Source organism: Falco biarmicus, chromosome 5 (assembly GCF_023638135.1).
Source record: "Falco biarmicus isolate bFalBia1 chromosome 5, bFalBia1.pri, whole genome shotgun sequence".
In the NCBI taxonomy this organism is placed as follows: Eukaryota; Metazoa; Chordata; class Aves; order Falconiformes; family Falconidae; genus Falco; species Falco biarmicus.
In genome coordinates, this window is record NC_079292.1 from 14,989,068 (window position 1) to 15,008,488 (window position 19,421).

At 62.0% G+C, this 19,421-nt stretch overlaps 4 protein-coding genes and 10 non-coding genes across 16 annotated transcripts; 5 read left to right on the plus strand and 9 right to left on the minus strand.

Moving 5' to 3' along the window:
• Positions 1–2,585: 2,585 nt before the first annotated feature.
• TRNAQ-CUG (transfer RNA glutamine (anticodon CUG)) lies at positions 2,586–2,657 on the minus strand. Its single transcript has one exon. It is a non-coding gene; the product is annotated as a tRNA-Gln (tRNA).
• A 168-nt stretch (positions 2,658–2,825) lies between these two features.
• On the minus strand, positions 2,826–2,898 carry TRNAK-UUU (transfer RNA lysine (anticodon UUU)). Its single transcript has one exon. It is a non-coding gene; the product is annotated as a tRNA-Lys (tRNA).
• Positions 2,899–3,048: 150 nt separating this feature from the next.
• Positions 3,049–5,340, plus strand: LOC130149604 (histone H2A type 2-C-like). Its single transcript, XM_056339432.1, has one exon. The coding sequence runs from the start codon at positions 3,453–3,455 to the stop codon at positions 4,023–4,025; it is 573 nt and encodes a 190-aa protein (XP_056195407.1). The 5' UTR covers positions 3,049–3,452; the 3' UTR covers positions 4,026–5,340.
• A 271-nt stretch (positions 5,341–5,611) lies between these two features.
• Positions 5,612–6,249, minus strand: LOC130149606 (histone H2B 5). Its single transcript, XM_056339435.1, has one exon. It carries the CDS (start codon positions 6,182–6,184, stop codon positions 5,804–5,806), a length of 381 nt encoding a protein of 126 aa, XP_056195410.1. The 5' UTR covers positions 6,185–6,249; the 3' UTR covers positions 5,612–5,803.
• Positions 6,250–6,857: 608 nt separating this feature from the next.
• Positions 6,858–6,928, plus strand: TRNAG-GCC (transfer RNA glycine (anticodon GCC)). Its single transcript has one exon. It is a non-coding gene; the product is annotated as a tRNA-Gly (tRNA).
• Positions 6,929–7,097: 169 nt separating this feature from the next.
• TRNAN-GUU (transfer RNA asparagine (anticodon GUU)) lies at positions 7,098–7,171 on the minus strand. Its single transcript has one exon. It is a non-coding gene; the product is annotated as a tRNA-Asn (tRNA).
• Positions 7,172–7,662: 491 nt separating this feature from the next.
• Positions 7,663–7,744, minus strand: TRNAS-GCU (transfer RNA serine (anticodon GCU)). Its single transcript has one exon. It is a non-coding gene; the product is annotated as a tRNA-Ser (tRNA).
• A 139-nt stretch (positions 7,745–7,883) lies between these two features.
• On the plus strand, positions 7,884–7,955 carry TRNAA-CGC (transfer RNA alanine (anticodon CGC)). Its single transcript has one exon. It is a non-coding gene; the product is annotated as a tRNA-Ala (tRNA).
• Positions 7,956–8,226: 271 nt separating this feature from the next.
• TRNAM-CAU (transfer RNA methionine (anticodon CAU)) lies at positions 8,227–8,298 on the plus strand. Its single transcript has one exon. It is a non-coding gene; the product is annotated as a tRNA-Met (tRNA).
• Positions 8,299–9,389: 1,091 nt separating this feature from the next.
• TRNAD-GUC (transfer RNA aspartic acid (anticodon GUC)) lies at positions 9,390–9,461 on the minus strand. Its single transcript has one exon. It is a non-coding gene; the product is annotated as a tRNA-Asp (tRNA).
• Positions 9,462–9,665: 204 nt separating this feature from the next.
• Positions 9,666–9,739, plus strand: TRNAT-AGU (transfer RNA threonine (anticodon AGU)). The gene has a single exon. It is a non-coding gene; the product is annotated as a tRNA-Thr (tRNA).
• A 220-nt stretch (positions 9,740–9,959) lies between these two features.
• On the minus strand, positions 9,960–10,031 carry TRNAE-CUC (transfer RNA glutamic acid (anticodon CUC)). Its single transcript has one exon. It is a non-coding gene; the product is annotated as a tRNA-Glu (tRNA).
• A 409-nt stretch (positions 10,032–10,440) lies between these two features.
• JOSD2 (Josephin domain containing 2) lies at positions 10,441–15,005 on the minus strand. Of its 3 annotated transcripts, none has more exons than XM_056339426.1 (5): positions 14,873–15,005; positions 11,801–11,992; positions 11,588–11,713; positions 11,273–11,467; positions 10,441–11,194 (listed from the first exon to the last, which is right to left on the minus strand). In XM_056339426.1, the coding sequence occupies exons 2-5, from the start codon at positions 11,956–11,958 to the stop codon at positions 11,095–11,097; spliced, it is 579 nt and encodes a 192-aa protein (XP_056195401.1). In that variant the 5' UTR covers positions 11,959–11,992; positions 14,873–15,005; the 3' UTR covers positions 10,441–11,094. The 3 variants fall into 3 exon arrangements, with proteins under 3 accessions (XP_056195401.1, XP_056195402.1, XP_056195403.1); XM_056339427.1 differs by lacking the exon at positions 14,873–15,005 and adding an exon at positions 13,113–13,229; XM_056339428.1 differs by lacking the exon at positions 14,873–15,005 and adding an exon at positions 12,953–13,101.
• Positions 13,393–19,394, minus strand: ASPDH (aspartate dehydrogenase domain containing). The gene is made up of 8 exons (XM_056339404.1): positions 19,349–19,394; positions 18,471–18,533; positions 17,880–18,021; positions 16,608–16,692; positions 16,006–16,155; positions 15,153–15,379; positions 14,873–15,024; positions 13,393–14,026 (listed from the first exon to the last, which is right to left on the minus strand). Exons 2-8 carry the CDS (start codon positions 18,529–18,531, stop codon positions 13,989–13,991), a joined length of 855 nt encoding a protein of 284 aa, XP_056195379.1. The 5' UTR covers positions 18,532–18,533; positions 19,349–19,394; the 3' UTR covers positions 13,393–13,988.
• Between the last annotated feature and the right edge of the window lie 27 nt (positions 19,395–19,421).

Genomic DNA, 19,421 nt, shown 5'->3' on the forward strand with positions numbered 1-19,421 from the left:
CCATCCATCAACCCAGCCATCCATGTGTCCAGCCATCCATGTGTCCAGCCATGAACTCATCCATGTGTCCATCCATCCATGTGTCCATCCATCCATCCATCCGTGTGTCCATCCATCAACCCAGCCAAGCGTGTGGCCACCCATCTGTTGCTCCAGCCATCTGTCCATCTGGCCACCCATTCAGCCATCTGTCCATCCATCCACCCATCTGCCTGTCCACTCATCCATCCATCTGTCCACCCCTCTGACCACCCGTCTGTTCACCCACCCTCGGACTCGGGTTATGCGTTGGGGTGCACCCAGCAGCACCCCTGTGAGCAGCCCCTGCTCCCTCAGGTGTGTGGAGAACGCAGCTCACCTAGGGCCCCCGGACTTGGGGGACGTCCCCTGCAGCCCCCTCCTGTCTCCCCCCAACCCCCCACATCTCCATCCAGCCCCCTGCACCTCCCGGTGGCCCCAAACACCTCCAACATCTGCAGGTGAGACCTCAAATTTCTTCAGTGTCTCCAACTGACCTCAAACACCTCCAGGTGGGACACCAAACATTTTCAGTATGTCCAACTGACACAAAACACCTCGAGGTGAGACCCCAAACCTTTCCAACATCTCCAGGTGACCCCAAACACCTCCATCTGGCCCCAAGCATCTCCAATTGAGGCCCCAAACACCTCCAACATCTCCAGTTGAGACCCCAAGCATCTCCAGCTGACCCCAAATACCTCCAACATCTCCAGTTGAGACCCCAAGCATCTCCAGCTGACCCCAAATATCTCCAGTTGAGACCCCAAACACCTCCAACACCTCCAGCTGAGACCCCAAACCTCTCCAACATCTCCAGGTGAGACCCCAAACACCTCCAGCATTTCTCCTTCCATTGCAAAACCCATGAAATCAGCCTGCCCGCTGTTTATCAGTGCTCCCATGTGGGAAGGCCGCCCCCACAAAACCTTCTTCCCCATTTCCTCGGGACACCTGTCCCAACCGGAGCAGCCCACCCCCCACCTCATGCCCATGGTGAAGCCAAAAGTCTTTTTTGGGGAAAAAAAACCCGAAACATTTGCCGTTGAAATCCCCAACTTGGGCGTGAGCACCTGGCAAGCCGTTTCTTGATGGGAGAAGCGATCTTCCTGCTAATTAAAAAATAAAATAAAATAAAGAAAGAAGAACAAACAGAAAGAACCCGACGGGTTTGGCGCGGCCGCGGCGCCGCGTGGTTCACCTTTGCCTCCGATTTGCAAGCCCGGGTGTTTACACACTATAAAATAATCCCGAGGATCAAATATTTTTTTGGCAGCTGGTGGAAAACTTGGGTGAAATGCGCCGGGCATTGCCCTTTGCTCCAGATTTTGTAATTTTGGGGTCATCGTTGGCTGGGGTTGGGAACACTGGAGCCAAAGCAGTCTCACGGTGAGGGGACTTTGGGTTGGGGTGAGGGGATGGGTGCTGGGGTTGACCTGGGTCTGGTTGTCCCCACTGGTGAGGTCCTACTTTGGGGTTGCCCTGAAGGAGATTAATTTTTGGGGGGTGATGAGGGTCTCCTGTCCCCACACCTGTCCCTGTCCCCTGTCCTGTGCCATCAGCAAGGGACCTGGGGCTGGTTGGGGGTCCCGTCCCCCTGCCCAGGGCCACCAAACCTCTGGGTGTGGTGGTCCCTTCGTGCCCAATCACTCGGTGAGGAGGAGGGTCACCATCATCTGGGACGTGGGGCAGGAGGAGTCACATCCTCCTGCGGTGGCAGTGGGACTGGGAGGCACTGGGAGAGCCCAGGCTGCAGAGTCACTTTCCCTTCCCCTGGGGGACAGGGTAATGTGAGGTCACCTCCCCCTCCAGGTGGCACTTGGGGTCCCCAAGGAGGGTGGCGGACACTAGGGACTTCCTAGGTGGTCCCTGATGGGGTGTCACAACCCCTTTGGGTGCCACACAGTGACCATAGTGGGTGGTCACACGCCGTCCCCAACGCGGTGTCACACTGACACACACCCCCCAGGATGTCACACACAGTCCCCAAAGGGGGAGGGGAGGGTGTCACATGTACAAGATCACACGTGATCTGTGACAGATGTCACGGGTGGGATGTCACAAGTGGTCCCCAGTGGGGGGGTTCCACAAGGGATGTCACACGTGGGGGGGTCACACAGGGCCCCCAGGGGAGGGTGTCATGCAGGGGACGCCACGCAGGGTCCCCAGTGGGGGGGATCACACAGGGGACGCCACACAGGGTCCCCAGTAGGGGGAGGGGTCCCACAGGAGATGCCACGCAGGGGATGTCACACAGGGTCCCTGGGGGGGGTGTATCACACAGGGGATGCCACACAGCGTCCTCAGTGGGGGCGGGGGTCCCACAGGGGATGCCACGCAGGGTCCCCAGTGAGGGGGGGTGTGTGGGGTGTGGGGGTGTGTCACGTTTACAGCGACTCACTTCATACCTGCGGGAGTGACACCCTTTGGGGCACAGAGTCCCTAAAAGGGTGTCCCCCTGCGGTGTGGGACACGGGGCAGGGACCCCCCGCCTTCCCTGTCCCCCAGGGATCCCCGCCCCCGGCGGGGGGAGGTGCACACCCAGGGTGACCGCGGCGCAAAAAGGAAGGTCCCACCGAGATTTGAACTCGGATCGCTGGATTCAGAGTCCAGAGTGCTAACCATTACACCATGGGACCAGCCCGGCCGGGCACCGCCATCGCACCCACACGCCTGCGCGCCGCCTCCGCCGCGGGAAAAAAAAAAAACCAACAAAAACCACCCGAGCCCCGAGGGGGGATAGGGAGGGTGGAGCCTGGGGAGGGGGAGGGTGATCAGGGGAAGGGGAAAAAAAGTACGGGTGCGTCCGCCCGAACAGGGACTTGAACCCTGGACCCTCAGATTAAAAGTCTGATGCTCTGCCGACTGAGCTATCCGGGCTCCTGCCAGCAGCCGCCCGGCACCTCCCCATGGGCCGCAACTGCGGGGGGAGGGCTGGAACACCCAGGTCGGGGAGAAAAAAGGGGGTTCTGAGGGTAAAAATGGCCATTTTTAAGGATTTGGAGGTGATGGGGGGGGGAACCCGCAGCCGCGGGGCAGCGGAGTGCCGTTGGTACAGTTGAGGGCGGACCTGAGTGAGAACTTCCCCCCCCCAGGTCCTCTTCTCCCCCGCGGACCAATGGGAAGGCTGCCACCCAGCAGCGTGGCCAATCAGCGTCCATACCATCGCCTGTATCACCGCCTACGCTTTGAAAGTCCCGGTGGGGGGAGAGAGGGAGCCAGCCGTTGGCCCTTAGCCCCACATCAGCCTTGCACTGAACTATTAATATTTTAAAAATTAATTTACTAGATTAAAAAAATTTGCTGATAAGCATCACAGATGGCTGGAGGGAGCGAGCGAGGCGTTTAACCCGCCGCTCAGCAGAGCCGCCTCCCGGCATCTCTTTATAACCTCTCCGCCCCATCGTCCACCTCGCTGATTGGCCACGGCCCGCATGGAAATGAAGCGGATCCAAATCTCGAGCTCCTATTGGTCAGAAGTTCGCGCTGTTCTATTGGTTCTCCTGCGGGGGGGGGGGGAAGAAGCCAATGGGAAGGAAGCGTTTCGATCCGCGGCGGGGTATAAGAGGCAGGGCGGCGGTGGGGGGGTAGCAGTGCCGGTAGTGGAGCGAGTGGTGATGTCGGGCAGGGGGAAACAGGGGGGCAAAAGCCGGGCTAAGGCAAAGTCCCGCTCGTCCCGCGCCGGCCTCCAGTTCCCTGTAGGCCGCGTTCACCGCCTGCTGCGGAAGGGTAACTATGCCGAGCGGGTGGGCGCCGGAGCCCCCGTATATCTGGCTGCAGTGATGGAGTACCTGACAGCTGAGATTCTGGAGCTGGCAGGTAACGCTGCACGGGATAACAAGAAAACACGGATCATCCCCCGGCACCTCCAGCTGGCTGTGCGCAATGATGAGGAGCTCAACAAATTGCTTGGGGGGGTCACCATCGCGCAGGGGGGTGTTCTGCCCAACATCCAGGCTGTGCTGCTGCCAAAGAAGACGGAGAGCCATAAGGCCAAGGGCAAGTGACACAGCAGGACAAGCCACTCAAAGCTAAAACCTGGAGGTTTTTGTTTGATTTTGAAACCCAAAGGCTCTTTTCAGAGCCACCCACTGCTTCAGGAAAAGGGCTGGAGGAGCAGGAGGGGTGCTGGTGTTAACAAGCATTAATTCCTGACCCAGGTTTTAATCCATGGTGGGGGCATCGGGGCTCAAAAACAGGATGAAGGACCATCATCTCAAAATGCCTTAACTCCAAAAAGAGGAGGAATGAAAATATACAAGTACTGTGGAGATGAGCTTTGCCCACAAAAGAGGCCATACAAGGAGACATTTCCCAACACAACGTGAGAAGGGCTCTGATCAGGCAAGGTGTTAATTCAGAGCAGGTAGCTTGGTTAAAAGAGGTGTTACCTAGAAACACCTGAAAATTCAATACATTTCTAGGTGAAAAATACCCCCAGACTTGGTTTTTTATAACACTTGAAAGTGACTTCAATAAATCGCGCAGCTTTAAGAAGCGGCTGCCTCCCAGAAGCGCTGTGTTGAGGGCGCAAGCTACAGCCGGGCCCCCTCCTTTGGTGCCGGCGATGGAGGAGGTCGAGGCGCAACTGCTCAGTCCGCCGGAGGAGGAGGAGCAGCCGCTTCTCGTCGCCCTTCGCGGCCTCTGTCACCGCCTCCCCGCCTCGGGGCCGGCGGGTACCTCCAGCGGTGAACCGCTTGGCCTTATGCAAATGAAGGTTCCAATCCACGTCCTCCCATTGGTTGATACAGCCCCTGCGCGGCACCTCTGACCACGCCACTCCAGAGGCTCCGAAGCCCGCGTCTGATTGGTCGCTGCTGTCTCGACTCAGCCAGTGGCCGAGCGCCGTTTGGATCCGTGGTGTTTTGGAGCCACGGCGGGCGCCACCGCTGCGGGCCAAAGTGTCTCCAGCGAGACCCCAAACGCGATAACGCCACTAGAAGTCAGGCACGTCGCCCCCACGCGGGAAGAGCATGTCCCAATTACTTATTAAAAAACTAATTATTAAGGAAAAGACAGAAAATAAGGTGCGGGGGTTACTGCCCCCACACACACACCTCAGCGCTAGTACTGAAGCCTCTCTTATTAAGGCTTTTTATATTAAAACTCAACTTTTTTTACAGCGCTACAGCGTTTGAAGAGTCCAGAAGAGCCTCAGTTCCACCCTCGAACCCCCGCAGACGCCAGGTTACCCGCAAAGCCTTTTGAGCGGCGCAATCCGGAGCGTAACCCCCGCCCAGGCACCACACGGGGGCGTAAGTAACGCACAACCCCCACCTACGGACACCGACCGCTCCCCTCTGCGCGTCGGGGGCGGGGGGACAGCGGGACGCTCCCTGCCGCGCAGCCCCACGCCCGAAATGGGCGCGGAGACCCCGCCCCACAGGGTTTCCCTAACCCCGATGCGGACCAGAGGGAAACCCGCGCTGCGGCTCGCGCCGCCGTGACGTTCGCGTCCAGGCGGACCAATCAGAACGGAGCAACGGTTTGAAGGGGAAAAGCGGCATCGCCGACGGGTAACCCCCACCAGGGATGATAGAGGGGGAAAATAACCCCCTTCACGACGTTTGTTGGCTAAAAACCTCAAAACCTATAAATTTTAGAAGGATTTTAAAGTATCCAGGCGCTATCGCAACACCCCACGCGACATACAAACTGTAAAGATCCCTGCAAAGGGGGTGTCTCAGCAGCAATATCAGCTCTTTAGGAGGAAGGTGGGGGGCTCTGAAAAGAGCCGTTGGGTTGAGTTGGGCCGGGCGGGGTCCTGCAGGCGGCTGCGGCCGTTCTACTTGGAGCTGGTGTATTTGGTGACAGCCTTGGTGCCCTCGGAGACGGCATGTTTGGCCAGCTCACCAGGCAGCAGGAGCCGCACGGCCGTCTGGATCTCCCGGGAGGTGATGGTGGAGCGCTTGTTGTAGTGAGCCAGGCGGGACGCCTCCCCCGCGATGCGCTCAAAGATGTCGTTGACAAAAGAATTCATGATGCCCATGGCCTTGGAAGAGATGCCGGTGTCAGGGTGCACCTGCTTCAGCACTTTGTAGACGTAGATGGAGTAACTCTCCTTACGGCTGCGCCGCCGCTTCTTGTCCCCCTTCTTCTGGGTCTTGGTCACCGCTTTCTTGGAGCCCTTTTTAGGGGCGGGCGCCGATTTCGCCGGTTCCGGCATCGCGCTCTCAGCCAACGCTCCCCGCAACCGCTGCAGCCTCCGCGCACAACGGAGTGAAGTGCCGGGCGGGCGGCGCCGTTTTTATAGCGGCGTTATGCAAATGAGGGCTTCGTACGTTGCGCACTCCCATTGGCTGAAGCAGCGCACAGCGCGCCGGGCGGTGAGACCCCGCGCATGCAAATAGCCCGGCTCGAAATAGAGCGTTCTGATTGGACGCTGAGCCAATTGGACGCTCAGCGCCTTGAGTAACAGCCAATCGGATAGCGGCGTTTGGATGCCGCCGCGCACCGTAGGGACCGCGCTGGGCCCCGGGCAGGCTCGGTGCCGCACTGGTGGGGGGCAAAGGCAGCCCCGGGGGACCCCGGCGACGGGTCCCGGGCTCTGGGGCGGCCCCGGAGCCGCTCGGTCCCTGCTCTGCCCCCAGGACTGGCCCCGCCTACCCTCCCGCTGCGGCCAATCAGCGCTGGGCGCGCGAAATTCAAATGGCGGGCGGTGGGGGCGCGCAGCCCAAGGGAAGAGCCTATTCCGCCGCTGATTGCTATTAATCCGAAATTAGGTGGGCTTCTTAATTAGCACGGGGTCACCCCTTGTAAATAAACAGAGTTTATGCGTCGTGGGGCCGCTCGGGGGTGAACCTCCTTGGTTGGTGGTCACTTCGAAGACGCTCAACGGGGCATTGGTGGTTCAGTGGTAGAATTCTCGCCTGCCACGCGGGAGGCCCGGGTTCGATTCCCGGCCAATGCAAACCTGCTTTTTTTCCCCTCTTCCCACCTCACTTTTTTTCCCCGCTTCACCCGTTTTTCCAGCCCCGTTTGCTCCACCGGGAACATGACAACGCGACCGCGCTTCAATTCATGTCCTCCGCTCCCAAAAATAAAACACAGGTGGAAAAAAACAAAAAAAAAATTAAATGCGTCCCTGGGTGGGATCGAACCACCAACCTTTCGGTTAACAGCCGAACGCGCTAACCGATTGCGCCACAGAGACGCGCGTGCCGGCCCCGCCCCGCCGCCACTCCCGACCCCGGGCACTCGCTGGGATGAGCTGCCCGGTGCAAATTTGGGGGAGGGGGGGGGGGAAGGGCTTTGAAAATTGCATCGGGGGGAGTCCTGCACCTGCAATAGAAGGGGGGGTGGGGGTTAGCACGGTGCCTCACCACCTGCAAGGTGGGTGTCCCTCCCCATATCCTGCAAAAAATTAAACAGAGGGGGCTTGGAAAATTGCACGGGGGGGGGCCTTCCTGCAACAGGAGGGGGGCTGAAAATTGCGGGGAGGGGGACAAAAAAATTGGAGGGGGCAAGTAAGAATGGCAGGGAGCACGTACAGGGGGATTGCTCATCTGTGGGACTGTGCGGGGCCCCAAAACCACTTGTTAAAAGAAAAGGGAGTGGGGCGGGAAGGGGGGGAGGGAAGGTGCGAGGGGCGCAAAAAAGCAATGGAATTGGGGTGGCCAAGGGAAGATCAAAATCTAAACTCCTCGACGAGGATGGGATTCGAACCCACGCGTGCAGAGCACAATGGATTAGCAGTCCATCGCCTTAACCACTCGGCCACCTCGTCTGTCTGTTGCGCCTTCCGCCCGTGCCACCATGGGGCGCAGTAACCGTGGGAGGGCCTAAAGGAAGGGGCGGGGTGAGGGGGCGGAGCTTCAACCCAGGAAGGCGGCGCCAAGGGTGGCGGCGGGCGAGTAGCGTCAGCAGGGGATGTAGCTCAGCGGTAGAGCGCATGCTTCGCATGTATGAGGTCCCGGGTTCAATCCCCGGCATCTCCAGCGGGGGCTGGGGTACCCTCTCCCTGTTTTTGGTTGGGTTTTTTTGGTTGTTTTTTTTTTTTATTGAGGGTGGGTCCCCAGGGTAGTTGGGGGGTAAGGACGTGACGCCCCTCTAACCTGATTTATTTTTGCCTGCCGCCCCGAAAATTCGCGGCCTTCAGCCATCCACTTAGGGCCTTTCTGCCAAGGGCGCTCCGCTCCAGCCGAGCTGCGAGTGGGAACTTTTCCAATTCATGTTATCAGTACAAAATAAAACACCACTGCCACAAGAAGCAGAGTGGCGCAGCGGAAGCGTGCTGGGCCCATAACCCAGAGGTCGATGGATCGAAACCATCCTCTGCTAATTGCATTTTCTTGCTCTCCTCACCTCCAAATTATTTTTTCTTTTCCTCTTCTGCATTTCCCTCACGTCCTCAAGGCCCCCCACTGAGAACAGGGCCACCCCCCAAGGACAAAGGCCCCCCACCCCCAAACTAAGTTTAATCAATTACTCTCCTTCCTGAACACAATTTATTGTACAAGCATCCAGCGCTTCCATGGCACACGGGTGGCTGCCCTGAGACCTTCACAAAGTCGATCAAGGTTGGAAGGGATCTAAAGGGCTCAGCCCAAGCTCCTGCTCAATCCAACAGGATTGCCGAGGGCTTCAGCCGGAGGAACCTGCAAAACAGGGGAGAGCGCAGATCCCTGCTTGCTCCATGGGTGCTTAACTGGAGCACAGCGCTGGAATAACAAACCCGATCCCCGCGGCAGCACCGTACCCAGGACATTCAGGGTGGGAGAGCGGAGAATTAGGCCCTAAAAAGCCACCAGGATCTAGCGGTTGGATCCAGGGGATGCCTATAACGGGCAGGGACAGACACTCCCGCTTTGGTGCCGAACCCATCGGTTTAAACTGCAAAGGTGCGTTCTGATTGGTGGGTGAGGGGAGCGACGCGATTGGTCGGTGCTAGTAGGCGGGGCGGCAGCGCGCTGCGCGCGGTTCCACCTCAGGTCCGCGGGTCACGGGCTATGGCCCCGCGAAGGCACCGCCGCACTCGTTCCGCGGTGTTTGCGTGTGTGGCAAACGTCAGTTAGCGTTGTTTTAATACTCTTTTATTACTATTTTTAGGTTTTTTGATCGGTTTTGCGGGATTCCTATCAATCCTGGAGCACAGCCCGCGTAGTGATTCCCTCCCAGATCAGCCGGCCGCGCTCAGCACGACTCAGCCTCCCCAGTGAGAGTCAGTGGGGATAAAACGGCTGAAAAATCCTATTTATTGGGGGATTTCCCCCTCAGAAATAAAGGGAAAATACGGTCGGGGCGATCCGCGGGGGAGGTTATGGGGGAGTGTTGGAAAAATCCGCTGGGAATGCACTAAAGGCGGTTCCGAAAGGGTTTGTCGAGGGGGGAAAGGGGAAAATGAAGGAGAAAGAAAGGTAAAAGACTGCAGCCTCCCCGTCGGGGAATCGAACCCCGGTCTCCCGCGTGACAGGCGGGGATACTCACCACTATACTAACGAGGAAGGGACAGATAACAGCCTGTGCCCGGCACCTCTCAACCTACCCCAGGCCCCCGGCCGACTCTGCCACCCCTCCCCCCCATGCAGCTACTGTGGAGCCTGACAGAACCGCGGGGAGCCGCAGGAAGCGTGGAGGGAGCGGGGACACGCGTGGGGACACCGGCGGCTGGCGGAGATGGAGGGCGAGGGCGATTACAGCTAGCACGGGGCGCCGTGGCTTAGTTGGTTAAAGCGCCTGTCTAGTAAACAGGAGATCCTGGGTTCGAATCCCAGCGGTGCCTCCCCTATCGTGTATTTATCGCGATACGTGATATGTTTTATTATTTCCCTTTTTTTGTTGTTGTTGTTAAAAAAAAAAAAAAAAAACGGCTTGCAAATCTCACCTGCGATTACCGAGGGAGGAGACCCCGCGGTGCCGCTGTGAGGTGTGTGTGAACAGTCGCGTGTGGGTGAAAAATATAAATTTTAAAATTAAAAAAAAAATAGCTAGGAAAAGGTGCTTTCCCTGACCGGGAATCGAACCCGGGCCGCGGCGGTGAGAGCGCCGAATCCTAACCACTAGACCACCAGGGAGCGCCGGGACTCACGGTAGCGCCAGCCGCCTTCCCGCATCCCTTTAGCTAAGGCGAGGAGGCGGATCCAGACGGCGTGCAGCCATTGGCTGGCCACGTTGTGGGAGTGAACCAATCAGCGCGGTCGCTTTGGAGCCGCCGCAGCGCAGCGGGAGCGGCCCCGCAGCCCTTCCCCGGGACCCCCGGCCTCTGTGGCTGCCCCCCGAGCGCCAGACCCCCCCCATTTCATCACCGAGGTTAAAACCTTCCTTTAAGCTGCTCCCCGCAGCCAGGGAATCCCGGCCGAGCCGGGCTGCCCCTTCCAGGTTGTTAAATTGGGGGGAGTTGGGGGATCACTCAGCCCCAGCTGAGCCCACCCCCCAAAGAGGGGCGACCGTGTGAGCCCCAAGGACTGCGGCGGAGACACAAAGTTGTAAACCGACAGTTTTAATCACCTTTTTGTGGGTAATTAAGCCTACTGAAGCGCTGCGTGCACCCTGAGATCAAGCCAGGGGACGCGGCGCCACGGGCTGAAATCCAGCACCGGGAAGGGCTGGGAATAATTAATCCGGCTCCAGATGCAGCCACGATGCTGGAGCCACGACCCCGCAGAGCCAGGAAAGGTGTACCAGAGGCAGGCGACACGCAACAACTGGGATGTGACACACGTGAGGGCACGCGACAGGGACAGCGGGAGGGTGACGTGCACAAGCACAGCGCTACACACATGACCGGCCTGTGACGTGCACAGGACACCGCTCATGCACACGCATGACACCCCCCGTCACCCTGCTACGACACACGCACCTGCAGGGGAATCCCGGTGACAGAGGGAGGCAAAACCCACATGCAAAATGGGGGCAAAATCAGGGAGCTGAAGCACCGCAGCAGCACGGTGACAGTGGGTGCCAGCTCTGGGGTCCCCATGGCGCCCCAAAACCATCCAGCTTCATCTCGTAACAATCCCCCCTGCCCTGGATGAGCTGTGCCTAGCTAAAGACCCAAAGCGTGGCGGTTTTACCCCAAAAAGGGCAGTGCCCACAGCAGTGTCACCCGTCGGCGTCACCCATTTAGCACGTGACAAGTCACTCGGGGCTCAACCAGGCGCCGGCTTCCTCCACGGCACGCGGCACGACTAGGAAAACCTCGCAGAGCCCTTGGGAGAGGAAATCCCGCAGGAAGGCCCTGCCAGAGGGGAAGAGGCGGAGGTGGCACCCGTGTCTCCATTGGTGGCACCCAGCGGCACCCAGTGGGGTTTCCTACCTCAGCTCAGCCTCGCCGCCAATGGCGACGGGTGCCCGGAGTTTGGAATCGAGGTTGTAGTAGGTACCGCGAAGTTGCCGGACGGCTAACCAGTGCTTACGGCGTAACGGCAATGCCACAAAACCCAGCGAGACGTGAGAGGGGACGTTGAGGATGAATCCCAGGATCTGACCCAGCGCCAGACGCTCCAGCGACCTGCCGGTGGGAGGGGGGAGAAAAACCAAATCAAAATAAATAATTTTAAAAAAAAAGGTGAAGAGGAAGAGGCAGAAAAATAAAAATCGTGTGGGGGGTGGCATGGGGAGGGGGTCGCACCGGCGTTTGTCCCACCAAACGGCCGCCAGCTCCAGGCTCTGCAGTGCAGCCATGATGACGTTGACGTCGTAGTTGCCAGTGCCCAGGAGGCTGCGGTGTGGGTTGAGGTGGGCATTGGGTGCCAACCTACCACAAGAAATATTCAACAAATAAGGAAAATACCCAAACTAATTAAAAAACAGGGAGGGGGGGGAATGGATGGGTGCCACGTGCCTCTTGCAGATCTCATCTGCAGCCTCCTGGGTGAAGCAGGGTCGCTGCAGGACATTGTTGAGCGCGTGAACAGCACAGAGCTCCAGGCGCTGCCGTTCATGGTACAGCCCTGCCGGCCCCCCCGCTGCCGATGGTGATGGGAGGGGGGGGCCTGACATGGCCCTTGGGTCGGGGGGGGGTGTCCCTGGCTGCCTGTGGGGTGAAAAGGAGGGGGGGGTCAGCTCAGGTTGGCACCATCAAAATTCCCCCCGGGGGATTTGGAGGGGGTGGGGAGCAACTGGTGGCATCCCCAAATACCAGCACACACCCCCCAGCACCCCTCAAATCTCTCAGCCCCCCTCTGTGGCCCCCACCCCTCCCCAAATCCCCCCCAGGACCCCCCAAACCTTCCAGCCCCGCCTCTTGCACCCTCCAGGCTTCACCAATATCCCTCAGGTCCCTTAGATCTTCCTGACATCCCCCTGCTCTCCCCAGGACCCCTCAGGTCCCCAAGACCTTCCCGACACCCACCTGCTCCCCTCACGACACCCCTAAGATCCCCCCAGCAACCCCTCAGGCTCCCCAAGACCCTTTGGGTTCCCCAAAAGCCCCAGGCACCCCCCTGCATCACCAAGCGCCCCCCCCAGGAACCCCCAAAATAGCCACCAGGTGCCCCCCTTCCTACATGCCCCCCCCCAGCCCCCTGTCAGGCTCCCCAAGATCCCTCAGGCACCCCCAAACAGTCCCCCAAAGCCTCCCAGCACCCTCCCTGTACCCCTCAGCCCCTCCCTTCCAAAGGTACCTCTGGCCTCCCCTGAGACTTCCAAGGCCCTGCACCCCCAACACCCCAGCCCCAGTACCTCCAGGACCCCCTCTTTGCTCCCCCTCCTCCACACATTCTACGACCCCCAGACCCCTCTCTACACCCCTCAGGGACCCCCCAAAACCCCTCCAGCCTCTGGCAAACAGCCCCAGCACCTCCAGCCCCTCTGCCCCACCCCACGCACATACACACAGACTCTCCAGACAGCCCCCGACACCCCCCAGCCCCTCCTGCACCTCCCCGACACTCCCAGCCCCCCTTAAACCCTCGGGACACCTTCTATCCCCCCAAAACCACACCCCAGGGCCCCAAACATCCTCCAGCTCCCTACGGACACCCCCGGGGCCCACCCAGGCCCTCCGGACACCCCTCCCCCAGCACCCTCCAGGCCATTCCAGGGTGCAGCCAGGCCCCGTCGGGCCTCCAGGCTCTCCTCGGCGCTCCCCGCTCCCCTCCGGCTCCCCCAGGACCCCCGGGACCCTCCCGAGACCCCCCGGGCCGCCCCAGCACACCCCGCCGTTCCTCCGGGACTGCTGGCGGCCGCGCAACCCCCTCCGGCCACCACGGCAGGCCGGAACTACGGCTCCCGGCGTGCACCGCGGCTCCCGGCGTGCACCGCGGCTTCCGACCTAGGCGCCCGCCCCCTCCCCAGCCAGGCTGGGGCCGCTGCCCTCCTTCCCGGCGTGCCTTGCGCCGCGCTCCGGCCAGGCGGAGAGGCCTGACCTTCCTCCCGTCATGCCCCGCGCCCTTCCCTCTTTCCCGCCGCATTGATGAGGCGCAGCCGACGCGGTGAAGGCGATGTCGCCTTTAATGGGCCCCGCCTGTCCCTGTGTGTCCGCAGTTGTCCCCCAGTGGCCCTGGCCTGTCCCCAGTTGTCATTGGCCTGTCCCCCGCCTCTCCCAGTTGTCACCCCACTGTCCCTGGCCTGTCCCCAGCCTGTTCCGAGTGTCCCCTTATCTCCCTGCCCTGTCCCCTGCTGTCCCCCGCTCTCCCTGCCCTGTCCTGGGTGTCCCTGGCCTGTCCCCAGTGTCCCCTGCTGTCCCCAGCCTCTCCCAGTTGTCTCCCAGTGTCCCCCCGTGTCCCTGGCCTGTCCCCAACCTGTCCTGAGTGTCCCCTGCCTGTCCCCTGCTGTCCCCAGCCTGTCCCTGGATGTCCCTGGCCTTCCCCCACTGTCCCCGGCCTGTCCCCTGCCTGTCCTGGGTGCCTCCCACTGTCCCCAGCCTCTCCCAGTTGTTCCCCCACCATCCCTGGCCTGTCCCTGCTTGTCCCCAGTTGTCCCCCAGTGTCCCCTGGCCTGCCCCCAGCCTGTCCTGAGTGTCCCCTGCTGTCCCCCAGTGTCCCTGTCATTCTCCCCTGGTGTCCCCTGCTGTCCCCAGCCTGGTGGCCTCAGCAGAGCTGGACACATCCACCATGTCCGTGGCAGGCTGGGGGGGAACAGACACAGAGTGACCGGGGTGACATGGGGGGACAGGGGACATGGGGGGCTAGGGAGGACATGAGGGGACACTGGGGACATGGGGGGACACAGGATATGGGGGGGCAGGGGGGACAAGGGGATATATGGGGGACTATGGGGAGGTAAGGGGGGACACTGGGGACATGGAAGGGACACAGGGGGACACTGGGGACATGGGGGGACACGGGGATATATGGGGAGATTAGGGGGGACAGGGGACATGAGGGGACACTGGGGACATGGGGAGCTATGGCGGGGACACGAGGGGACACTGGGGAGGATGAGGGGACACTGGGAACATGGGGGAAACGGGATATGGGGGGACAAGGGGATATATGGGTGGCTATGAGGAGGTAAGGGGACACGGGGGACACTGGGGACATGGGGGGGGACAAAGGGGACATGGGGGGACACGGGATATGGTGGGACAGGGAGGACAAGGGGATATATGGGGGTTATAGGGAGATAAGGGGGGACACTGGGGACATGGGGGACACACAGGGGGACACTGGGGACATGGGGAGCTATGGGGGGAACACGGGGAGACACTGGGGACATGGCAATATGGGGGGACATGGGACACAGGGGACACGACGGGGACAGGGGGGACATGAGGGGACAAGGGGACATATGGGGACACAGGGGACATGGAGATGTAGGGGGGGGCACTGGGGCCATATGGGGGGGGGGCACAGAGGACCCTGGGGGACACAGGGACATATGTGGGGACACGGGGACATATGGGGGGGATACAGGGGGTTGGAGACACGGGAGGTTGGGGACACAGGGGGGAGGGGACATGCAGGACACCCACCCAGCAGGCTGCTCCAGAAGGCGTGACGGGTGGCACTGCCAGTGACAGCACCGGGTGCCGCCGGATTACGGCGGATGCTGGTGACACTCAGCGCCCGTCCCTTGTCCCCAACACTTGTCACCTCCACCTCCACGATGTGCCAGTCGGGAACACTGTGGGGACACCACGGGGTGGGTCCCCATTCCCCCTCCTCCTTTGTCACTGTGTGCTGAGGGATGGGGGTGACACCGGGGGGGGGGGGGGTGTGACATGACCCAGGGAGGTGGCACTTGTCACCCACCTGGGGTCAGCCACCAAGCAGGCCTGGATGCCATCGAAGCCCAGGTGTGGCGCGGCCACCGCTGCGGCCGCCATGGTGTTGACGTTGTTGGGGGCGAGGGGACAGAGGGGACGCAGAGGACCCTCGTAGAGGACAGTGCGTGTCCCCCCCGCTGCCACCAGCCGCTCCTGCAGCCACCCCTCCAGGCGGAAGCTCTGTGGGGCCTTTGTCATTGTCACCTTCAGCGCCTGGCGGCGGTGGGGCACTATCACCAACAGGCCCCGCGATGGCCCCGAAGGCCAGCCATGGGCCAGATACTGTCCCCAACCTTGGACATTGTCCCCAAAGCCAAATACTGTCCCCAAGGCCAGGTGTGGTCACCAGACCTGGACACTGTCCCCAAGGCCAGATGCTGTCCCCAACCTTGGACATTGCCCCCAAAGCCAAATACGGTCCCCAAACCCAGGTGTGGTCACCAAACCTGGACACTGTCCCCAAGGCCAGATGCTGTCCCCAAAGCTGGACACTGTCCCCAAGGCCAGATACTGTCCCCAAACCCAGGTGTGATCACCAAAGGTGGACGAGGTCCCCAACTTTGAACACTGTTCACAAGGCCAGTCACCCTTTGGTGTCCCCAACTCTCCGGTGTCCCCAACCCCGTGACATCTCACCCCTTGGTGTCTCCAACCCCCTAGTGTCCCTGACCCCGTGACATCCCACTCCCTGGTGTCCCCAACCCCTTAGTGTCCCCAGCCCCATGGTGTTCCCAACCCCATGACATCCCACCCCATGGTGTCCCCAAACCCCCTGGTGTCCCAGTCCTGTGACATAACCCCCCAGTGTCCCCCCAGTGTCCCCCGTGTCCCCCGCTCACAGCCAGCGTGCCAGCCCGGTCCATGCGTGCGATGTCCTCGCAGCCCCACAGGGCGCCCCGGGGGACATAGAGCGTGTGACCCCCCCGCGCCGCCGCCCCCCGCAGCCGCTGCTCCACCGCAGGGTCCGCCAGCACCGTGGGGGACCCCAGCTGGGGACAAGGGCTCAGGCCACCACGCCCCAAGGTCCCCAATAAGGTCCCCAAGGTCCCAAATAAGGTCCCCAATGTCCCCACAGCCCCCGTGGTCCCAGCCTCCTGGCCCAAACCTCCCCATGACTCCATGTCCCCACCACCCCACCCACATTGTCCCCAACCTCCCTGCTGTCCCCATGTCCCCCCCACCCCACACCCATTGTCCCCAACCTCCCGATGTCCCCATGTCCCCAGTGCCACCCCGTCCCCAGTTGTCCCCAACCTCCCTGCTGTCCCCATGTCCCCACCCCGCCGCCCCCCTTGTCCCCAACCTCCCTGCTGTCCCCATGTCCCCAGTGCTACCCTGTCCCTGCTGTCCCCAACCTCCCTGCTGTCCCCATGTCCCCACCACCCCACCCCCACTGTCCCCAACCTCCCTGCTGTCCCCAGCCCGTGTCCCATGTCCCCACCATGAAGTCAGCGTGGGCCAGGATGTCCTCGCCATGCTCCTGGGCCACGCAGGGATGTGCCACCTCCACCACCAGGTCCACCTCCCTGGGGACACGGAGTGACACCAGGACTCGGGGACTCTGGGGACATGGGGTGGCACTGGGATGTTGGGGACCCTGGGGACACGGGGTGGCACCAGGACTGGGGGATGTGGGGTGGCACTGGGGTACAGGGGGACCCTGGGGACAAGGATTGACACCAGGACTTGGGGACTCTGGGGACACGGGGTGGCACTGGGATGTGGGGGGACCCTGGGGACACGGGGTGGCACCAGGACATGTAGACCCTGGGGTCACAGGGGTCTGAGGAGGTGACATTGGGGTGGGAGGGTAACACGCGGGTCCTGAGGGTGACACTGGGGGTGACACTGGTGTCCTGGGGGTGACATGGGGGGTCCCAGGGGTGACATGAGGGGCCCCAAGGTGACACTGAGGGTGACACTGGGGTCCTGGGGGTGACATCAGGGGCCCCAAGGTGACACTGGGGTGCTGGGGGTGACACAGAGGGTCCCAAGGTGACACAGGAGTGGGGTGACACTGGGGGGTGTGTGTGACATAGGGGGGTCCCAGGGTGACACTGGGATGACACTGGGGTCCTGGGGGTGATGGGGGGGTGACACTAAGGTGACAGGGGGTGACACTGGGGGTCCCACAATGAGACCAGGGTGCTGGGGGTGATACTGGGGTCCTGGGGGTGACACTAGGGGTGACACTGGGGTCCTGGGGGTGACACTGGGGGTCCCACAATGAGACTGGGGTCCTGGGGGTGACACTAGGGGTGACACTGGGGTCCCGGGGGTGACACTGGGGGTCCCACAATGAGACTGGGGTCCTGGGGGTGACAGGGGGATGACACTGGGGGCGACTCTGGAGTCCTGAGGTTGACGCTGGGGGTGACAGGGGGGTGACACTGGGGGTGACACTGGAGTCCCGAGGTTGACACAGGGGGTGACGCTGGGGTTCCAAGGTGATACAAGGGGTGACACTGGGGTCCCAGAGGTGACATGGGAGGTCCCAAGGTGACACTGGGGATGACACTGGGGTCCTGGGGGTGACATGTGGGGTCCCAAGGTGACACTGAAGTCCTGGGGGTGACGGGGGGGTGACACTGGGGGTCCCGGGGGTGACGCTGGGGGTGATACGAGGGGCCCTGGGGGTGGCGGGGGTGTGTGTCAGGGCTCTGGGGAATGGGGGGGTGACAAGGTGACGGGGGAGGACAGGGGGGTCACTCACGTCTGGGGGAGCAGGCGCAGGTCGGGCAGGCGCAGGGCGGGGGGCAGCCCCTCCAGCCGCCCCTCCCCCCGCACCCACACGAAGGCCAAAGCCAGGCCCAGGGGGGGGCCCTGCGCCAGCAGCTGCCCCGCCAGGAACTGCCCTGGGGGGACACGGGTGGCACCCCTGCTGTCACCCCCCCCGTCACCCCCTGCTGTCACCCCCACTGTCCCCCAGAACTGCCCGGGGGGGCACCGAGCTGTCACCCCCCCCCACACCCCAAAACTGCCCCCCCCAACCTCCAACCCCACCCTTTGCCCCCAGTTACCCCCCAGTGTCTTCCCAGTTGCCCCAGTGACCCCCCAATTACCGTAATTACTCCTTCATTGCCCCCCTTAGCCCCCATGTCCCAATTACCGTAATTACCCCTTACCTGCCCCCATGTACCCCTCCAATTACCGTAATTACCCCATTACCGTAATTGCCCCCAATTACCCTAATTGCCCCCAAATTCTACCCCTCAATTACCCCCAGCCCCCACAATTAACCCCCCCGCCACTCATTGCCCCAGCCAGTCCCCCCCCCCCCAGTCCTTCCCAGTGCTCCCAGTACCCAACTGGCCGTAGCCCAGGATCCCCACGCGGCGACACCGCGGGACCTCTGCCTGCGCCATGGCTGGAGGGCCGGGGTCAAAGGTCAGAGGGCATGGGGGGCTGCCCCCCACCCTCAAACTTCCCCCCCCAGCCCCCCAACTGCCCCCCTGAGCCCCTTCACTGCCCCCCAGCACCCCAACTGCCCCCCAAGCCCCTTAACCACCTCCCCCAGCCCCATAATTCCCACCCCAGCCCCCAACTGCCCCCAAGCCCCTTCCCTGCCCCCCTCAGCCTCCCAGCTGTCCCCCCACCCCATAACTGCCCCCCCAAACCCCCAACTGCCCCCCCGAGCCCCTTCCCTGCCCCTCTGAGCCCCTTAATTGCCCCCCTCAGCCTCCCAGCTACCCCCCCACCCCTCAAATGCACCCCCAGCCCAACTGCCCTCCTGAGCCCCTTCACTACCCCCCCCCAGCCCCATAATACCCCCCCAGCCCCCAACTGCCCCCCACCCCATAACTGCCCCCCAGCCTCCCAACTGCCCCCCCCGAGCCCCATAGCTGCCCCTCTGAGCCCCTTAATTGCCCCCCTCAGCCTCCCAGCTACCCCCCCACCCCACAACTGCCCTCCTGAGCCTTCACTGCCCCCCAGCCCCCCAAGTGCCCCCCTGCCCCATAGCTGCCCCCCTGAGCCCCTTAATTGCCACCCCAGCCCCCAACCGCACCCCCAGCCTCCCAACGGCCCCCCCGAGCCCCTTCACCGCCCCTCCCTGCCCCCAACACCGCCCCCCCGCCCCCAAATTACTCCTCTCCCCCGCAACCGCCCCCCAACTACCCCCCTAAATCCCGCCCCCCCGCCCCCGGCACGTAATTACCCCCCAACGCCCCTCCCAGCCCCCACCTGCCCCACAGCACGGCCCGGCCTTTGCGCCCCCCCTCCCCCCGCCCCGGCTGGTTAATGCTCAACCCGGCCA